Source organism: Raphanus sativus, chromosome 9 (genome assembly GCF_000801105.2).
Source record: "Raphanus sativus cultivar WK10039 chromosome 9, ASM80110v3, whole genome shotgun sequence".
Classification (NCBI taxonomy): domain Eukaryota; kingdom Viridiplantae; phylum Streptophyta; class Magnoliopsida; order Brassicales; family Brassicaceae; genus Raphanus; species Raphanus sativus.
This window is the reverse complement of record NC_079519.1, coordinates 21,667,751-21,688,258: the sequence shown is the minus strand read 5'-3', so window position 1 is coordinate 21,688,258 and position 20,508 is coordinate 21,667,751. Positions and strand designations below refer to the sequence as shown.

The following is a 20,508-nucleotide window of genomic DNA, read 5'->3' as shown; positions in this document are numbered from 1 at the left end:
CTTCGTAAGATTTCAGAAGACTTCAGAAGATTTTGAAAGACTTCAGAAGACTTCGAAAGACTTTGCTTTAACTTCGGAAGACTTCATAATATTTAGAAGACTTCCCAGTAAATCTTCCGAGAAATCTTCTAAAGTCTGACTCAAATTTGAAAAAAAAAACTGCAAATTCAAAAACGTTCAAATAACATCAAAACAGACAAAAACTTAAAAAATAATTTTCTATGATTAAATAATAAATAAAAAAGTCATATTATGTTGAATTTAAAACTTTTAATAATCTAACATATAAAAAACACAAAAATACATATTTAAATTTTATAGATCTATCTTTAAACTAGTGAAAAATGAGAACTAGGCCTGGGCATTTTACCCGGACCCGAAGATCCGACCCGAAACCGACCCGAAAAAACCCGGTCCGGGTAGGAACCGACCCGATCAAATTACCCTATCGGGTCTTGTTGTAGAGGACCCGCGGGTCTTGGATCCGACCCGACCCGAACCCGGAACCCGATGGGTACCCGAATTAATAATGTAAATTAAATAAAATGTATCGAGGGGGAGTCGAAGACGGGTTATTTGTCTACAGATCAAAGGGGTCAACCACTAGGAGACAATCAATTATTGTTCTATCTTGCATAGTTTAGTATATATACACATTTTAATATAATAAAAACAAAAATTTTAAATAAAATGTCAAATATTTTCGGATATATTAATATTTTCACATGTTTTTTTGTATTTTTAGGTATTTTTTAGGTCGTATCCGAACGGAACCCGACCCGAACCCGACCCAGAACCGAACCGATAAATTCTAGTTACCCGAATGGGTCCAACTATCTAAGACCCGACCCGACCCGGACCCGGTACGACCCGAACTGACCCGGAACCGAAAATTTAAAATTACCCTATCGGACTTTAAACTCCTAGATCCGAAAGACCCGGACCCGAAAGGACCCGACCCGAACTCGACCCGACGACCGAATGCCCAGGCCTAATGAGAACCATATAATGAAAAATAAGCAAAACAAGATAAATTAGTGAGAAAGACATAAGAAAAAAAATTCAAAAATTTATTGATCTACTTTTAAAGTAGTGAAAGATGATAATCATGTAAACCTGAAAAACAAGATAAATTAGTGAGAAAGACATAAAGAAAAATGATATAAAGTTTATTGTTTTCAAGTTCAAAGAGATTAGAGAGTTTTAAGGTGAGAAACATTACATTTTTGCAGCCATTTGAGAAGAAAAGAGAGAATGTGTAAATTTATTTTATATACGGAGACAAAAAAATTTAATTAGGTTAAATATTTTTGATTCAAAATCTAAACCCTAAATTTACTATTCACCGAGAAGACTTCTCTAGATGTCTTCTAGTGCATTATTCTCACGGAAGACTTTTTGAAGACTTCAATTTAAGAGGGAAACCTAAATTCTTCTAAAAATTTAGACGGAAACCCTAAATTTTTCCAAAATTTAGGTTGGATATGTCAGAAGACTTCCCAAGAAGTTTTCTGTGAGTCTTCGAGACCCTATAATCAAATAACTAAGCAAAAAACATATTTTAAACTTAAAAGATACTTACAAAGTGTGTACATTAAATTATTAGATAGTCATTAAACTGATATAGGTCAAAAAAAATTGAAAAGATAAAATTTCAAAATCTAACCCTAAAAATACTAACAATACTATAACATACGTTACTAAACCCTAAACCAAAGAATATTATGACTCAACCAACATTTACTCATCTATGTTGAAAATAATCAATTTTATTAATGTTTATTATTACATGATTTCAATTTTTTATCTATCAAAATATTTTTTATAAAAATTATTAATTACTTTTAAGATCTAATACATGAGGAGACTTCCTCTGGAAGACTTCTGGAAGACTTCGATTTAGGCGGGAAACCTAAATTCTTCTAAAAAATTTAGGCGGAAACCCTAAAATTTACTAAAATTTAGACAGGATATGTCAGACGACTTCCGAAAAAGTCTTTTGTGAGTCTTCCTGACCTTATAATCAAAACACTATGCAAAAAACACATTCTTAAACTTAAAATACCTATAAAGTGTTTTAAATTAAGTTATTAGTTAGACACTAGACACTAAATACATATAGGTCAAATTAAAAAAAGAAGTTCAAAATCTAACCCTAAAAATATCAATAATACTATAACATATGTTACCAAACTCTAAAACAAAGATTATCATGATTCAATCTATATTCACTCATCTATGTTGAAAATAATTAGATTTTAGTAAAACTAAATTTACATCATTTAGAAATATTTATTAATACATGATTTTAATTTTTTTCTCCATAAAAATATTTTTTATAAAATTATTTTAAAAATCTACTGAACGAGAAGACTTACGAACTACTGAACGAGAAGACTTACGAAGAAGTCTTCTCAGAAAACGTTTTTGTAAGTCTTCTCATGCGGATAATTAAATTGTAAAACCCAATATAGTTTTTTGTGTGGTCATAAGAGGGTTATTATAATTTCATTAGTCTTTTAAACTACTTTTACATTTGATTGAATTTGAAATATATTTTTGTATTTAGAATCAAGTTTTAGTCATTTTTTGGCAAATTCCCCTTAAAGTAATCTCAAGTTTTAAAAACACGAATCAAAGTCTATTTAAGCTCAGCAATCATGAATTTGAAAATGTGTTAGAAGTTAGTACTTGTGATATGCACCTGCAAATGACAATTAAAAAACCCAGCAAAATAGGGTTATACACAGGTGAGTACTAGATATTATAGGTGTACTTGATACTTAACTTACCATACTTTGTACGAATAATAAAATTTTTGATTTGTATTTGATTTGTTAAAAACGAGTACTTGCTATTTTGAATACTTGATTAAAAATGAATTACTTACAGATTATTTGCCCACTTTATTACTTGATATTTATGAGTATGTTTGAATTATTTACGAATATTTTTGAATATTAAAGAATTATTTATTAAATAATACTCCATCAGAAATAGACATGAAAGTTTGCTTATTTATTAATATTTGCGTATAATATAAAGAAACGAGTTTAGGCCGTACAGATTGTCTTGTTTATTAAATTAATATTGATTTTAAATTAATATAAAAAGATAAGTATTATTTTGTTATTATTTAGAAAGTAAAGAGTATTTTATAGAACGAATAAGGTAAGAAAAGTACAAAAAATTAAATGATGCTTGATACTTGTCTGTCTTTGCAATTGCAAATGATAAAATTTATACTTGGGTTTTTAAAACGAATACGAGTCAAATAACAGGTACAAGACGGATATCGAATAACGATGTCCAATTCTACAGCAAACTATAAAAGGAAGACAACTAACAGGGGTTATAATACTTAACAATTTTTACCTGAAAAGAAAAAACATGGATTGACTTTGCTATACGACCTCTAGTATAGAGAGCTTATTGGGTATAAACCTCATAGCCTTTTCCCTATTTTACATGATAAACAGTTCTATTTTAATGGGAGATTTAGCGAACTACCCATATTGGAAGATGATATTAGGGAAGTGTCTATGACTTGACATAAAGACAAGGTTTTGCACAATTAAGACTTTGGTTGGACACTGATGTCCCTCTTACACAGTGCCGTGCCAGGATTTTTGGAGGCCTAAGGCAAATTTCAAAAATAAAACTTAATATAAAATATAAATATAAGAACCATTTTTGTAAAATGACACAACAAATTGTTTTTCTAAATTTGTAACCTAAAAGTAACGGTCAAAAATCATAAGTAGAAAATTGGTACAGTATTTTTTTAGAAAAAACTAAAATAATGATTTGGTATTTTAGAAGGATAAAAATAATAATCTAAATTGAAATGATAAAAGAATAAAGTAAATTGATAATAACAAAGTATTGAATAAAAATAATGATAGATAAAGTATATAATTTACAAAATAATACTAGCTAAAAATATAAGGTAAAAATTATTACTTATTTTTCTATGAACTCTTTCATCAAACTACCATAGTTTATAAATAAAATACAAACAGCCAACTTATGGTAAGGAAAAAATTGGATTACAGTAAATAACAAAAGCAAAACGAAAATCAGAACTGTCATTCTGAACCAATGACAGCTCTTAAAGAAATTCTTAGTATTTTAGTTAACACATGAAATTCATTAGAATAACACAGTCATCGAAAAAGTCAAATTCAAAACAAGGTGAAAATAACTAAACTATACTTTTAGCTCTATAGAATAATTTTATGAAATTAGGGGCCCTAAAATTGTACATTATCTGGGGGCCTAAGAGCATCTCCATTAGCAAGTTTGTCCATTCTCGATTTCCAATGCAATTATAATAGTTTTTAATTTTTTTTCGTTTGATTTTCCAAAAAAAAAAAAAAATAAAAATAATAATTAACGGACCAATCGCGGGCCGCCACGCGTCAGTGGAGCCCGCAAATAGTGACGATACGGGTTCGTCCAACTGATCCTGCGCGACGCGGGTTCACAAAGCATACATTAATATATTATTTTTTTATCGAAACGCGTGCGAACCTTTATTAGCATACCCCAATGGGGATGCTCTAAGGCGGAAGCCTTTTCCAATGCATGGTAAGCACGGCTCTGCTCTTACATTTTCTGTCTCCTCTGTGATTCTTACATATTTCTGACATTTTCTTTCCTCTGAGTTCTCTTTTACACTCTCTTTCCATTTCTCTCATTGTTTTTTTATTATACTTTATTTTCTTTCACACTTTTTTCTTCCAAATATTTTTTATTCGTTAGAAAACAGTTGACACATGAAACAAAGTATTAAGTTGTTAAATTATCACATACTGAGAAAATTAACATTGCAATGTCTTTAGAATGGCCTGAAATTATCACTATTGTCGATTGTTAACAAGGATGTTAGCTGTAACAAATAATGTAGATGTTAATAATGGTGTTAGATGTAAACAAATACATGTACCGAAGGTGTTAGCTGTTAATAAATATTGTAGATATTAACATAAGTGTTAGCTGATAACAAATACATGTAAAATATGTGTTAACAAAGGTATTAGCTGCTAACAAATATTGTAAATGTTACAGAGTTGTTAGATGTTAACAAATACATGTAACAAATGTGTTAACAGAGGTGTAGCTGCTAACAAATATTATAAATGTTTACCAAGCTGTTAGATATTAGCTGTTAACAAATAGATATTAAAGATTCAAAGCTACATATGAAATAAAAAATAAAAATAAAAAGTGAATTAGATGTAGAATGATAAAAGTTTGTATAATAATTAGATATTAAAGTTGGAAACATCACATATGTTTTTGGGGAGAAAAAAATATAAGAGAAGATGGCAAGAAGTAAAGGATAAGACAAAAACGAAAAAAACTGATAGAGAATAGGTAACAGAGAAGACTGACACATCATGTGCAAAAAGTTGGAGAGATGATGTATATACAAAAGGTTAAAAAGATCTTGAAAATAATTAAATCAAATCATGGGTAAAGAGCAAATATGAACCTCTATTATAGATATAGACACCAATTATCTCTATTTTAATTTGGTATGCACCATGAACTACGCAAAATACTTAGCAAAATACTCCTAGTTTATAACAAACCGATTGGGAATAATGATTGCCTTTAATTAACCGGCAAGAGCGTTATACAAACCACTTTTAAACTAACCCGACCCATTTGTTAAATACTCCCATAATCCCGAGTCAAAATTATGAAACCCACCCAAATTTAATAATTTTAAATCAGAATCAATTAAAAAGAAGGAATTAAATAGATGGAGTATATTATATGTGGAAACACTTGCGAGTTCTAAATATGGCTTGGTGTAGATACTATCCGGGATTAAAGCAAAAAAACATGAGAAACCAAAGAAGAAAACAGTGAAACAAACAGAGCGCATAGTACATTTACGAAGTCAACATCAGAAAATTAGATCACTCAGTCATCAGAGTCTTACATTGACAGCTACATTACTTGCAATTACAGGAGAAGCTGATAATGATGGGGGTTGTGTTAGAGATGAGAGGCTATTCTTGGCTGAGGAGGCATTGGGCAGTGTGCTGAAAGATAGAAAAAATTATGTATGCTCGGAGCTCTTGGCTGTATACTCGGCTTCTATGTCATCATGTTTTCTTTTGAACTCTTCATTTACTTCAGCCCTCCTCCTCTGGAGTTCAGCTGTCAAGAGTGAATCCTGCTCACCAACGATTTAAGAGAGTCAATCAACACTGGGCAAAAGGAACCAAAACTAAAGGTAACCGGGTATATTTATATATTTACAACAACTAACCTCTTCTTCATAGTTCTTTTCAATCTCTGACTGTCTTTGACTCTTCTCAACTTCAAGCTGAAGGTTACTGAACATACGAAAAGATGATGTATGCTCGGAGTTCTTGGCGCCATACTCGGCTTCTACGTCATCATGCTTCCTTTTGAATTGTTCATTTAATTCAGCACTCCTCCTCTGGAATTCAGCTTTCAAGAGTGATTTCTGCTCGCTCACAAACAATTTAAGAGTCAATGGAAATAAGGAACCAAAAACTAGAGGTAAACCGGGGTATTTATTGACAACAACTAACCGCTTCTACATAGTTCTTTCTGATATGTGATTGTCTTTGCAGCATCTCCAGTTTATGCGGAAATGGATCACTGAACACAGGGGGAACATGTTTAGTGGCACTCTGTCCATGAGCCGTAGCAGAATTGTTGACAAGTGGTGGAACAGGAGCTGCTGAGGACTCCACAAAACCTTCATGGACAAGGGGCATTATCAGATTGTAAACTTATACTGAAATGGACAAAGAGGGAAGTAGTAAAACCGACCAGTTTCTACTGCAATATTTTGGCCTTCATTGGTTAATGATTGGTCATCAGCCTGATTAGTTTCAACCAACGGAGATGGTAGAGAGCATTCATCCGAAACGTCCATTATCTCCTGCAGCAAATCCAGAACGAACATTACTAAGTTGTAGTGCCTTTTTTATTTCTGCCAACAAAAGCGAGTCTTAAATTGCATTAATGGATACCTGATCTGATGCTGCGCTTTGGCCAGCTATGTGGGGCTCAGCTGATGTGGGAGTACTCACAGAACGTTCCTGCATCTGACAGGCAGATGGTGAAGGCTTCTGTTGTATAAGATTCCGCCTCCACAACTCCAGGCTGAGGGGTGAAGAAGTCAGTTCTCGAATGTAGGAATCTTGGAGGTGAGGAGGGCATGCACTGAGTGTCACCGTAGCTAAAAAGCGGTGTATATTGTGCTGCTTCTCTTCCTAGAGAGTCTTGGACATGGACATCTTCAGTTTCAGCTTGTGGAGAAGGTTCTGGAATAGTTTCAGAAGAAACAGCAGGATATGGTATTAAAGCTACACAGGTCTCTTCAATGACACGGGGTAGATCATGTGAGCAGCCTGCGGTCAGTCATAGACATGCAAATAAACGTTATTTGAAGTGCAAAAATAAGCGTAGAAAACAAAAAAAAAAGTAATAATCAAATGGAAAGCTACGGCTAAGTAAATTCTGATCCTTCTTACACTGTTTATTCGGTCTCAAGGCTTTAAATCTCCACGAAGGCATCTTCTTTCTCTTACGAAAAGTATTAGAAAGATCCTCCAACATAGACCTAGTAGCCCTGTCCAAACTCTATTAGCAGCAGTAGTGAAACATTCAAAGTCACATACATGATGCAATAGAAAAGTTACTACCTGTTAGTTAACACTACGTCCTTATCAATACTTGGCCCGGGAGGAGGTGTTGACTGAAGAACCGGTTGAGGTGATGGATGCACTTTAACATCAAAATCATATTTCAAATAAAAACTATAAGTTAGTAGAGGCATAAAATATGAGACTAATGTTTTGTTGTTTGTTCACCAGAATGTTCATGCTCTTCCTCAGGACAAGCAGAGCGAAACTCAGACGTCTGATGTCTTTCAGAAGTGAACACTTCTTCATCAGGATTAGGATCCTTCTCATTCAAACTTTCAGGCAAAGATCCAGTGCGTTTAGTCTTGTTATGAACCTGTTCAGAAAGATCAATTTAACATGCAAAAAAAAAAAGAAGAGTATTTGAGTGTGTCCAATGTAAGCAAGGAATCAAACGTTGATTGAAGTTCATACGGACCTTTGAGAAGAACTTGAGCTCACGCTTTTCGGTCAACTCCAAAATGAAGGGCTCCTCTGCGCTTACTTCATTGGCGAGACAGAATTTTTTCCATGTTATACGATCTTTAATGTACAAGTATCTACCCTCCTTTCTTCGTTTAAGCTTCATCGTATAGGTATCTCTAGGCCTGGGCGTTCGGGTACCCGTTGGCGTTCAGGATCGAGTTTTTCAGATTTTAGGGTTTTCGGGTTTACACTCCTAGGTCCCATAGTAAAATTTCATTAGTACGGGTCGGGTTCGGATAATAATACTTCGGGTTCGGTTAAAAATTATATTGCATCCTAAAACCCATAAAGTAACCATATATCTTTCGGGTTCGGGTTATATCGGTTCGGTTCGAATATAACCAAAGTAAAGAAATAAAAACTTAAAGAAAAACATAAAGAAAAACAACTAAATTAATAAAAATTAATCTATCATACATAAAATTGCTAAAATAACAATAAAATGTTAAATCAAACATGAAAACAAACATTATTTGTAAACAATATACATTATATTATAGAGAGTAGACTTGTTATTCCAATGAACAAATTATAAATTAATTATTTATAACTAATTGTGTACTTAAAATATTTTTAATATTGTTAATATTGTTAATATTTATTATTATATATCATATTACTACGAATATTAAATTTAATAACTAAAATACTTATATATATTTTCAAAATATTTATATTAACTATTAGTTTCAGGTTTTTCGGGTTACCCGTTCGGGTTCGGTTAATAACACTTCGGGTTTAGATATTTTTTATACCACCCTACAAAACCCGTTCGGGTATTTTTACATTTCGGATTGGATAACGGGTCGGGTTTTTTGGTTCGGGTTCGATTCGGATTTCGGATTCCAGATTTTATGCCCAGGCCTAGGTATCTCCATTTTTATCCACAAAAATTATCTCCCCAGGCTCGAGTCTATTCACTTTCGTGAATCTTTCTGGTAGATTCTGCAATGCAAAAGATTCATAAATTAAAAATTAGTAACTTGTTTTTTTTTTAATTATACAGGAGGTATACTGGCTCCACGGAAGTGGTCCAGACTAGTCACGTGTTGCCGCATATCAGTCCTCTGTCCCTCTCGATGCCGAAATGTTAATTCCCTAATGACTGGTGAGTACTTTACTACTAGGCTAGAAGCCCCGGTTAAAAAATTAGTAACTTGAATTCTTTGAAGAAACTGGAGAGAGAGTCTGTCGCTGCTTTAGGGTTTCTCTGAGTAGAGTGATGATAATGAGAAAGAGAGAGAGAGAGCGAAGACGAAGTGGGGGAAGAGACACTCAAACGTCGGTTTTTTCCAAATGTGGAGTTTTGTTGGGCTTGGTATTTGAACAATAACGCGTCTGGGCTTTCTGTGTTGGGTCCGAATGGTTTCACAAAAACTGAAGCACGAATGGTGAGGCCCATATGTATCAGGTTATAGTTAGCCAAGGTGACGTCGTCAAAACAAACCGAAGAGGAGGGAGGGGTAAGACACCGGTGGATCTGCGACGAAACCACCCTTTAGTTACGGCTTCAACTTCTTAAGGTTTAGTTTTTTTTTTGTTGGGTTTCTACTTTCTAGTGACATCTTTATTAACGGATTTAAGTTAGTCAGGCCCGGCTCCAAATTTTTATGGACCCTGTTTAAACTGTAAAAATGGACCCTTATTTAACGTGTACTTTTCATATTTTACTACAATAGTATTAATAATCTGAACAATTTTGGACCTTTAATTATAAAGTAAATATATAACAAAAAGATTGGACCCTGTGCTGTGGCACCTTCAGCACATGCCAAGAGCCGGCATTGAAGTTAGTAAACTGTTGTGATTTTGCTCTTCTCTTTTGGCTTCGCCTCTCCACTATCATTCCTCACGGCCAGCTCTCCATTCCTCTCTCTGTTTTTGTACTCTGTTTTACACTCACTCTCATGTTCTGTTTCATTGTACACAAGCATACACACTCTCTCTTTGCCCTTGTCTTTATTCATGTAGAGATAGAAGAGAGTTTATCTTTTGTGTGTCTACATTGTTCTTTCCCCAACTCTTTTCTTTATTAGAATTTGATTGCCTTTTACAATAACAACACATACATACTTTAGTAGCTTTTCACTTAACTACTACACATGCACTTTGACCACTACTACAACTTAGCCTTGCTTCTCTTAACAACTCTAACAACTACCACTCTTTGTTGGTAGCTTTGTCTAAACACATAGTTAGTTGCATCTTGACTTTATTTGTTGTGACTAAGTCACAACTCAACTCCTCTTTGGTTTGTAACCAACGTCATGTGGCATTTTTTCCAACTTTGACTTACATTCTTCTACGTGACTCTCCTTGATCACTTCTTCTTGTTCTTCCGTTTCTTGCGTTTCAAGTATCTTCTTCTTCTTCACACAAGTTTCTTCTTTCTTCTTTGGTAGCTTCTTCTCAGCTACTCTTCTTTCTTCCTTTTCTGTTGGAGATTCTAATCAAGGTTCAATCTCTAACATAAACCCATTATTTTATTAGAAAATTAGTTGGGTTTAAAATTGAATGAATCTATATAGTTAAGGGTTTGTTTCACTAAATTCCCAAAAAAAAAAAGATTAGTTTTCAATATTCCGAAAAATATATTTTCCACGTCTCGGTTATCTAATATAATAATAAGCAAAGGGAGTAGGATCCAACTTGAGTGCCGGCCCGCAAGTGATGAGCCCATGACAGAATCTCCAACTTGCTCGACATCCTTTCCACAACCGTCCATCTCTAGAATCGTCTCAACAATCTAACGGTCATTAAAGAGTCCTCAGATTGTTCAATAATGCATCTTTTACTCTTTGATGGAATCTTCAAGATTTAAAAGGCTTTTTTATAATCATAGTGGGCCCAACTTACAACCAATAAGAGCATTCTTCTCCCTCCTTACTCTCACATCACAGAGAGAGAAAGAGAAGATGGAGAGGTCGCTACTTCAATGGAGATTATTGCCTCTTCTCGCTCTCATCGCTTCTTTTCTCTCCGTCTTCTTCGGTTCTCGCTCTTACCAGGTCTGTTTTGTTTTATGTCTCTATTGTCTGATTCACGTGATAGCCGTCCAAAATGGCGGCTCTGTCTCTTTCTTCTGTCACTTACTCTGTGTTTCTACTTACAGGAGACGCAAGGGAGCAAGTGTAGTCTTCTTCCTCATGATCACTATTGGATCTCGAGCAAACGCATCGTCACACCAGATGGTCTCATCTCTGGCTCTGGTAAGTTGATTAAGGGACCATACAACAATCAGTCTTCAAAACATGATTATGATTAGGATTAGGATTAGGATTAGGCCGGTAGACAAATCTTCAGACATGATTATGGTTAGGATTAGGACGTAGGTAGGTTGAGTAAACAGAAGACCAGTTTTAATATTACTTAATGTGGTGGATCCCATTAATTGTCTGAACGTTACGGATGCAGTTGAAGTGAACGGAGGCGTTATTGTGTCGGTGGTGAAAGGGGAAGATTGGTTTAAGAAGCAGAGGAGCCGAGTGAAAGTGATTGATTATGGAGAAGCTGTCATCATGCCTGGTCTTGTTGATGTGTAAGTTTGATCTTAGATTCTCCTTTTTTGTTCCTAAAATCTTGGAGCTTTTTACTCACATCTCTTGTTGTAAAAAGGCATGCACATCTTGATGATCCTGGAAGAAGTGAATGGGAAGGGTTTCCTTCTGGAACAAAGGCTGCTGCTGCTGGTAAGCAAACACTGACACGGTTCTAGTTGCAAGAGTGTCTTGTTTTTTCTCTTATTCTTACTTTCTTTGAGTACTTGATATTGTCTTTTATCCGGCAGGGGGTATCACCACATTGATTGACATGCCCTTAAACAGTGACCCTTCAACTGTATCTCCTGAAACTTTGAAACTCAAGGTAAGCAACCCTCTTTAGTTTTTTTCAATTTCAAGGTTGACACTATTGCATACATGCATCATTGTTTTGTCTTGTGCTTTTACAGATTGAAGCTGCGGAAAAGAGAATACTTGTTGATGTTGGTATACACTCTTTGCTATCAATCCTTATCACATTTGTTGACTACAAAAACGAGTTCCTAAATCTCTATTTTTGTGGGTGTGTGTGTTTCTCCAGGTTTCTGGGGAGGTTTGGTGCCTGACAATGCACTCAATTCAAGTGCTCTTGAATCTCTCTTAGATGCTGGAGTTCTTGGTCTCAAGGTAGGTATCATGTCTCCTATGTAACGTTTTTGCTTCTTCTGCTATGCTGATTGATTGCTTCGTATCTCTCTAACATGACTTCTCTCAATCTTTTTTCAGTCCTTCATGTGTCCTTCAGGGATCAATGATTTCCCCATGACAAACATCACTCACATAAAGGTTTTATTTCTCAAATCAACTATGATCACTTGGCATGATTCAGGAGTTATTACAATATATAGCTGACTGCATCCTGTCCTATCCATATTGTTTTGTTTCTACAGGAAGGTCTTTTTGTATTAGCTAAATACAAACGACCATTGCTTGTACACGCAGAGGTCGAAATGGATTCAGAGATTGATGATGGCACCGACAATGATCCTCGTTCTTATTTGACTTATTTAAAAACCAGACCAACTTCATGGTGAGTCTCTGCTGCATTCTCACTCTATTTATAAGTTCTTAAACATTGGTCACTGTACCTGAAACGAATCTTTATTGGAGCAACTAGGGAGGAGGGAGCAATCAGAAACTTATTATCGGTTACCGAGAACACAAGGATTGGTGGATCTGCAGAAGGAGCACATGTTCATATTGTTCATTTATCTGATGCCTCTTCTTCCTTGGATTTGATAAAGGTACTTAGGACCTGGAGAAGTTAAAGCACTATCACTTAGGTTTTCTTGAATTAAATTTTGGATGAATTTTGAAGGAAGCGAAAGGCAAAGGAGACAGTGTTACCGTTGAAACATGCCCACATTACCTAGCTTTCTCAGCTGAAGAGATTCCAGAAGGTGACACTCGTTTCAAATGCTCACCTCCCATACGCCATGCAGCCAATAGAGAAAAGTTGTGGGAAGCTATGATGGTATACTAATCTTCAGTCATTGTTTTTATACCTCAAGTTCTTGATTTTTGAACCTTTTTTTCTTGGTTTAGGAAGGAGACATTGATATGCTGAGCTCTGATCATTCACCAACAAAGCCAGAACTCAAACTCTTGAGTGATGGTAACTTCTTGAAAGCATGGGGTGGGATATCGTCTTTACAGGTTTTGTCCCAAGTCTTTAACTATTGATTGTAAATACATATTGACATTATTTAGAAACTGTGACAAGGCAAAATAAAATAAAATAATTTTGTCTTGGGAGACAACTCCAGTTTGTTCTACCAGTAACATGGTCATACGGAAGAAAGTATGGAGTGACTCTCGAGCAGGTAGCTTCTTGGTGGAGCGATAGACCTTCCAAACTCGCTGGACTACACTCTAAGGTGCTCAACACTAACTTCAATATCCTCCGATCCATATTAGTCACAGTGTTTATGTACTTGTTGAGCAAAATGGTTTATGTGGTCTTTAAATTACAGGGAGCAATAGCGGTTGGGAAACATGCGGATATTGTTGTGTGGGAACCTGAAGTGGAGTTTGATCTTGATGAAGACCATCCTATTCACTTCAAACACCCTGTATGTTCGTTCAATTTTTTTTTTTTTACTAGATTGATCCTAAAGTAGAGGATATGGTCGGTCTAACTGTTATTTTATGTTTGCTCTTTTGTGTTTAAAACAGAGCATCTCAGCTTTCTTGGGAAGAAAGTTATCAGGTAAAGTGGTTTCAACATTTGTAAGAGGAAACTTGGTCTTTGGAGAAGGCAAGCATGCTTCTGATGCCTGTGGTTCTCTGTTACTCGCGTCTTGAGACCGAAAAGAGATCTTAATGGATCTTATTCCGCATTGTTGTTAAAAATGTAAATAGGCGATGATTAAGCCATTAATCGGTGGCCACTAAAAGAAATAAGTCTCTTGTATAAGATTGATTCAGTTGGTATTGTTGCTGTATAGACTCTCAGAGAAGCTTGTTGTAAACTTTTTGGGTACCTTTTTATGAAAGTGACTCAACAGATTTGTTGTAATGACTTTGGTTGTGTTTAATGTAAATAACTGATCCTCATTAGATCTTTAACTGGGGCTCCCATGGAAAATGTCTAATCTTTACTTTGCTAGATCAGTATGAATAATAATTCCAAATGATGAAGTCGTTAGAGAAGCAAGGTAAGATAGATTTTTATCAAATGAATTGGAGATAAGTATATATGAACCACCGGTCCAGATAAGGTAAATTGGAGAAAACACTTTCCATGCCAAAAAACTATAATCAATCTAATCGATAAAACCTTAAACAGTAGCTAAACATTCTATTTAAGCTTCACAATCAGGATTCTGCTGGAGACTTGAACTTCTTGATTCATCAACAAGCAAGTGAACTTGTTGCACCCTTTTCAACATTCAATCGTTTTTCATAAATAAAAAAGAACCTTATCCTTAATTAGCTAGCGAATGATGAAGTAGAAAACTAAAATTATACATGGAAAAAAAGACAAAACAAACAAACAAATGATGACCAATTTTAAGGATTCCAGTCAGGAATAGGGACGGGGAAAAGCGTTTCAACATAGGTGCGAAGAAACCCACATATAGAGAGGGAGACACTAGTTTCAACAAGTGTCAAACTTTTGTCCTCTAAGTTGTAGGAAAGCAATTTTTTTTCTTCTCCTCCAAATGTTACAAGAGCTAATAGCAATCCTGCATAGGTCATCGCAGACGCTAGAAAGATGTTATCGATACGAGGACAACCAGTCGAGATTTCAAGAAAGGCAAGCGAGAGACTGCAAATCTTGCTCCAGGATTTGATACGACCAGCAGCATCATGTTGGGCAGACCAAACGATTAAACCACCACTACTAGACATGTCGTCAACCCCAACTGTAGATAGACCACCACCTCCTCTCAATCCCGCTATAAGTCGAGGAAACCCTATACCACGATTACTGGGACGTGGGCGTGGACACAAGTTGAATGTCTCAGACACCAAATCAAAGCTCAAAAGCTTCTCAGTTACTTTTAAATTATCACCCCATACCTGCCAGTAGATAATTTCACCAACCCGGGTTCCAGCAGTCGTACTGTGGACCATGTCAAAGTTTTCCAAACACAGGCAATCAATCATCCGATACGCACCTGACTTTAAGGATAACACAAGTGCTTGAGAGGAGCGGCTGCCCTCGCCTTGCGTTTTTAGAACCAACACAAGCTTATAATCTTGACTTGAGGGGTCATAGCCAAAACCCATCTCATACCAGGTATAGAGATGAGGTGGGTGTATTGTTCTTAATTCTCTCAATGAAGGGTTCCAAAGACCAAAAACGTTGCCTTGAAAATATAAGCAAAGCAGTCCATGGGCGTGACCAACTACTGCAGTAGCATCGGTAAGCCAAGCAATGTCATCTCCAACGTTAATCTTAACCTCTTCGAGTATCATCTTCATCTCGTTTTCAGAAAATCGACCGTGTAGAGTATCCTCCCAACCAAAGGACACAATCCTCGTTGGGGCATGAGTCATGTGCTGTCTCCAAAACCTCTCTTCTTTGAACAAAGATCGCCAACTTTTGCAGACACATCTAAACCGCAATAAATCCTTCACAGGAACCCTAGTCAGTATTTCCACCACTAATTCAAACGGAAGCTCTCTCATCATCTTCAGATTTCTAGATGACATACCTTAACTAACAAGTTGGGCGGGCCCAAGATTCCAATAGTCTCTCTTAACCTCAGATCTGTTTTTTTTTCTTCCCAAAAGCGTCTCAAACTGATGTCAGAAAAAGCTCTCTCTCTCTCTCTCTATTTATAGGCTGTTTGTCCAATCTAACCTAGGAATAAGATTTTCCTTTTCTTTTTTCAAATTGCGCAATCTCTTAATGGAAAGACCGGTTTTAGTTTTAAATAAATTGCTAATCGTCTTATTTTTTTTCCTTTTTTTTTTTGCTCTTCACCTCCAAATTCTAATCCTTTCTTAAAAAAATTCTAAACCTTTTTTAATAAAAATCCATATTTCTATAATATTATTTGAAATATCAGTTTCTTACGTGTCGCACTCACGTTAACTCTCACAGTGTTTGATTAAGATGACACCCTTAATGAATTAAAATTACTATTACATATAGTTACTATATTAAAATTGATTTTTACTTTTTTTAAATAATTTCCTTTTTAGTTAACATATATAATTAAAAAAAATTATAAATTAAAAAAACGAATTTATAATCTAATAATATATTTATATATAATGTGATTTCATAAAAAAAGGAAAGTTAACAAAAATAATTTTGAGCTTACAAAATATTTTAATTATTATTAATATCGATATGTGTTTATTAGTTTACAATTTTTTTATCAGTTATTTTCTTTTATAAAACTTTCTACTGATCATCGATTTAATTTTTAAATATTTTAGAAAATTAACAAATAAAAAAATTTATAAATATTATAAAAATATATTTAGACATTTAAGATGAAAACCTGAAACATATGCGATAAATAAAATCAATCTGATTTGGTTTAATAAAAATAAGAATAATTATACTTGGATACAAATGAATATATGTCACCCTATTCACAAAATGAGTATATAGACTAATCAATTTTATTATATCTAAAATCAAAGGTAAAATAAAAATATATTATTTTATAGTAATTTTTTTATTTATATTTATACATATAAATTACTGGATGCTTCAAACCACACAAATAAACTAAAATAAAATATTAACTAAATGTTACCATTTATTTACTTTGCAAAACATATATGGATGAGATTTCAAATATTATTGTTATATTTATTTATGTATTATGAATAGATCAACAGTTAAATTTATTTTTTTCTATTTTATTTTCAAAACAAAATTATAATACTATTACTAAAATATATTTACATATATAAGAGAAAACCAATCTAAATGAAAATCACAAGTTATTCAAAACTTTAATCTATTTAAAGCAAAAAAAAATCATGGTTGAATTCAAAGAATTTGATGTTATCTAATATACTAAAGTGATAATCAAACTAATAATATATTACATATCCAAAATCACATGTCTAACTAAAATAATATAATATTATTTATAAAATTATAAATAATTAAAATTAAAATATTAATAAATTAATACGATATACTTACATTATAAATATTTATATCTGTGCATGAGCACGGGAGAATCACCTAGTTATTAATTGATTCAAAAACAAAAAAATACATCTGATCTATTAAAACAGAAGTACAATTAGAATTTAACCCTAACCTTTTTCTAATATTTGTATGGGAAAATTCCTTAAAAGTACATGAACTCATTTCCATTTGCTAATAAAATACACAAACTATTTTGGATCTCCGTTTAGTACACGAACTAATTTTTGTTGCCAATTAAATATACAAATTTTTGAAATTCATAGGTTGTACACATCATTTTAAACAGCGTTAGCAATATTTAACAAAAGTAACGACCGCGTCAACGTTTAACTAAACAGATTTTTAAATAGTAAAAAATTCCTTAAAAATACACGAACTAATTCTAAATTGCTAATAAAATACACAAATATTTTGGATCCCCGTTTAATACATGAATTGATTTTTGTTTCCTATTAAATACACAATCTTTTGAATTTTACATATTTATATATCGTAACAGAAGTTGACATTAATTTTAATTAAACACGTGGTTAAACTGTGAAAACACATTCACCCTCAGTCAAAACATCTCAAATCGATAGAGTCCTAATCCAAATTAGGTTCAATTCAAGTTTGACACCCTAATCTGTTCAATATTTTTATTCTCCAAACTCTGTTCATTTTCTTCTTCTTCGCTTTGATTTTCCTTTATATCGCTTCGAAGTGTAGTCGATTTCCATTTATATGTTTCGGATTGCAGTGAAAATGATTCAATCAGGTTTATTTACACTATGGAAGTTTAACATAGAAGAAAGCTAACAATATAATCTATCGGAAGGATTTTTAAAGAATTTTTCTTTCACAGTTTAACCACATGTTTAATTAAACACTAACATCGTCTTTACTTCTATTAAACATAGTTTCGAAAGCGCGGATTTTTTTTGTCGACAACATTACAGACTCATAAAGACTCTGTAAACCAAACTGGTTGCTCTGTATCCATATGGACAGTAAACGACGACTGCTGCCTCACACCACGTGCTAAGCGATCCGCCATAATGTTTTGCGTCCTTGGTATATGAATAATCTCTGAGCTATGGAAACTCCTTTTAAGACTCCTGATGTCTTCTAAATAACTTGCAAAAGCCGGCCATTCTTCTGGTTCCGAAACCATCTTCACCAATTGAGAACAATCTGTTGCAAATGTAACATTATATTGCCGTAAATTCCGCATGCATTACATTGCCCAAATGAGAGCCTCCACTTCTGTATGTAAAGGTGACTGACTAGCCGTTGTGTTTCTTGCTCCCAATAGTCCTTCAAACACTACAAGAAAACAGGTCTTTAACGACTACGGGATTAGTTGTAGCTTGGTCGTAAAAAGGGTATTACGACCAATGAACAACTAATAACGATTGGTCGTAATATGCTGGTCGTAATCACTAATTGGTTGGGCATTGGTCGTAAAGTTACGATTAAATATATTAGTCGTAAGGGAGTCGTACCTTTACGATTTAATCAATTGGTCGTAAATTAGATGTAATAAATGTAGTCGTACACGGGTCGTAAACATTTAGTCGTAAAGGAGATGTAATAAATGTAGTCGTAAGTGGGTCATAAAGATTTAGTCGTAAAGTAGATGTTAAGTATTAGTTGTAAAGTAGTCGTAAAATCTTGTTTTTAATAGAGGTAAAGTAGTCGTAATATAACGACTAACTTACATCGAATCTGTAATTTTAGTAATTCGATTTTAAATATTAAAATTAATTTTAATAATTCATTTTTACAAAAAAAAAGATTTTTTTTAAAAATAAAATATTTTACGAATTTGATTTAAATTCATAAAAACATAATAATATAACATTCATAAATTCAAAGTTTTCAAAATACAAAATAATTAAAACCGAAAACTAAGCATTAAGGTCATAAAAGAGCTCAGAACTCCTCTCCTCGGCACGCCGAGTCAAATCGTCCTGCTCTTCCGGAGTCGGGTTGGGGACGAAGGTCGGACGCAGGTTCTTCCACGATGCTGTAACCGACGGGTCGACGTTTGGAGTTGTCTCTAGAAGCATATCGAACATGTTTGCCATCGACTTAAACATCCCATTGTGGTCGGTATTTGAACCAATATACCTTTAGTTGAATAATAATATTTTATAATTAGTATGACTGAAATGTTTTATTCATTATTATAATATTCGTTTGACTAATAATATCTATAATTAAAACAAAAATACAAATGTCTATAAAAACATTTTACACATATAAAATAGTTTCTCAAGAAAAAAAATTAAAAGAACTGGTTTTTAATTTTAAAACATTAAATGATACTTTTATGAAAACTAATTTTACCACAAACATACTTTGAAAAACTAATTAAAAAATATTTTTAAATAACATAATCCTAGACATTTTTAATGAACTAAACATATTATATTTTGCTTCAATTTAAAAATATATTTTACTTAATATTTAGTTTTTGTTTTTTCCCTTTATATTTCTAGAATATAATATACATATAATAAAAGTACATAAGAAGATCTGAATTATTATATTTAAGATTATTTAAAATAATTATCAGTTTAATTTTATAAATCTAAAGTATAATATTACTTAGAAAGCTGTGTGGTGTGTCTGTGACTGTATGCTGTATAATTATCAGTTTAAGTCGAAGAGTTTACATACGATCTCTCTTATAATATGGGTGGACAAAGTATGGTTTACAAATCACTAAAAGTGAAAAAGATTCGTAAAGTGAGTCTTCAAATCCTAAAGACAATTTCATGTTGATCCTTCAAAGATTTTTGCATGGTGAATTGTTTAATATGGAGGTTTCTATCAAAGGGATGAATCAACTACAATAAATTATTATTAAACAAAAAATATTTTATTTAAAAAGTGTAATAATGTTTATTTTGTTTAAGATTAAAAGATGATAATCTGTTATTATTTTTCATTTTTTTCTTTTATATAAAACTAAATTATCCTTTATGTGTTTGTTTATAATTCAATGTTTTATTATCTATATCTTTTTAAAAAAATAGATAAATCATTAAAATAGAAAAAAAGATAAATAATACATTACTATGGGATATAAGAACTTAAAAGTAACGATTATTTATTTATAAATTTTCTTATTAACTTCTAAATTTAAATTTATGACATGTTTTTAATATATATTATATTTATATTTAATTAA

At 33.2% G+C, this 20,508-nt stretch overlaps 3 protein-coding genes and 1 long non-coding RNA gene across 7 annotated transcripts in view; 2 read left to right on the top strand and 2 right to left on the bottom strand.

Moving 5' to 3' along the window:
* Window positions 1-5,867: 5,867 nt before the first annotated feature.
* Window positions 5,868-8,265, bottom strand: LOC108826505 (helicase protein MOM1-like). Of its 2 annotated transcripts, XM_018599879.2 has the most exons (6): window positions 8,116-8,265; window positions 7,866-8,013; window positions 7,698-7,779; window positions 7,527-7,624; window positions 7,023-7,403; window positions 6,820-6,931 (listed from the first exon to the last, which is right to left on the bottom strand). In XM_018599879.2, exons 1-5 carry the CDS (start codon window positions 8,263-8,265, stop codon window positions 7,060-7,062), a joined length of 822 nt encoding a protein of 273 aa, XP_018455381.1. In that variant the 3' UTR covers window positions 6,820-6,931; window positions 7,023-7,059. The 2 variants fall into 2 exon arrangements, with proteins under 2 accessions (XP_018455382.1, XP_018455381.1); XM_018599880.2 differs by lacking the exons at window positions 7,527-7,624; window positions 7,698-7,779; window positions 7,866-8,013; window positions 8,116-8,265 and adding exons at window positions 5,868-6,190; window positions 6,287-6,487; window positions 6,576-6,745 and having other exon boundaries at window positions 7,023-7,220.
* Window positions 6,106-6,741, top strand: LOC130499665 (uncharacterized). The gene is made up of 3 exons (XR_008938552.1): window positions 6,106-6,250; window positions 6,344-6,543; window positions 6,618-6,741. It is a non-coding gene; the product is annotated as an uncharacterized LOC130499665 (long non-coding RNA).
* Window positions 8,266-11,010: 2,745 nt separating the features above from the next.
* Window positions 11,011-20,508, top strand: part of LOC108823417 (allantoinase) — a 39,188-nt gene continuing 29,690 nt past the window's right edge. Inside the window, exons 1-15 of one of the 2 annotated variants that reach the window (XR_008938551.1) lie at window positions 11,011-11,170; window positions 11,275-11,371; window positions 11,577-11,700; window positions 11,778-11,851; window positions 11,950-12,026; window positions 12,112-12,148; window positions 12,243-12,328; window positions 12,428-12,487; window positions 12,592-12,731; window positions 12,819-12,945; window positions 13,020-13,175; window positions 13,247-13,357; window positions 13,468-13,578; window positions 13,675-13,773; window positions 13,877-14,071. Coding sequence is in view for 1 of the 2 variants with exons in the window: in XM_018596615.2 (XP_018452117.2) it covers window positions 11,078-11,170; window positions 11,275-11,371; window positions 11,577-11,700; window positions 11,778-11,851; window positions 11,950-12,026; window positions 12,112-12,148; window positions 12,243-12,328; window positions 12,428-12,487; window positions 12,592-12,731; window positions 12,819-12,945; window positions 13,020-13,175; window positions 13,247-13,357; window positions 13,468-13,578; window positions 13,675-13,773; window positions 13,877-14,005 (1,521 nt within the window). In the remaining variant the exon portion in view is untranslated. Of the gene's footprint in view, window positions 11,171-11,274; window positions 11,372-11,576; window positions 11,701-11,777; window positions 11,852-11,949; window positions 12,027-12,111; window positions 12,149-12,242; window positions 12,329-12,427; window positions 12,488-12,591; window positions 12,732-12,818; window positions 12,946-13,019; window positions 13,176-13,246; window positions 13,358-13,467; window positions 13,579-13,674; window positions 13,774-13,876; window positions 14,220-20,508 lie in introns of those variants that run through there. The other variant, XM_018596615.2, reaches the window with a different exon arrangement.
* LOC108824972 (putative F-box protein At3g16210) lies at window positions 14,533-15,994 on the bottom strand. 2 transcript variants are annotated; one of them, XM_056993969.1, is made up of 2 exons: window positions 15,865-15,994; window positions 14,533-15,781 (listed from the first exon to the last, which is right to left on the bottom strand). In XM_056993969.1, the coding sequence occupies exon 2, from the start codon at window positions 15,704-15,706 to the stop codon at window positions 14,714-14,716; it is 993 nt and encodes a 330-aa protein (XP_056849949.1). In that variant the 5' UTR covers window positions 15,707-15,781; window positions 15,865-15,994; the 3' UTR covers window positions 14,533-14,713. The 2 variants fall into 2 exon arrangements, with proteins under 2 accessions (XP_056849949.1, XP_018453829.2); XM_018598327.2 differs by having other exon boundaries at window positions 14,533-15,969.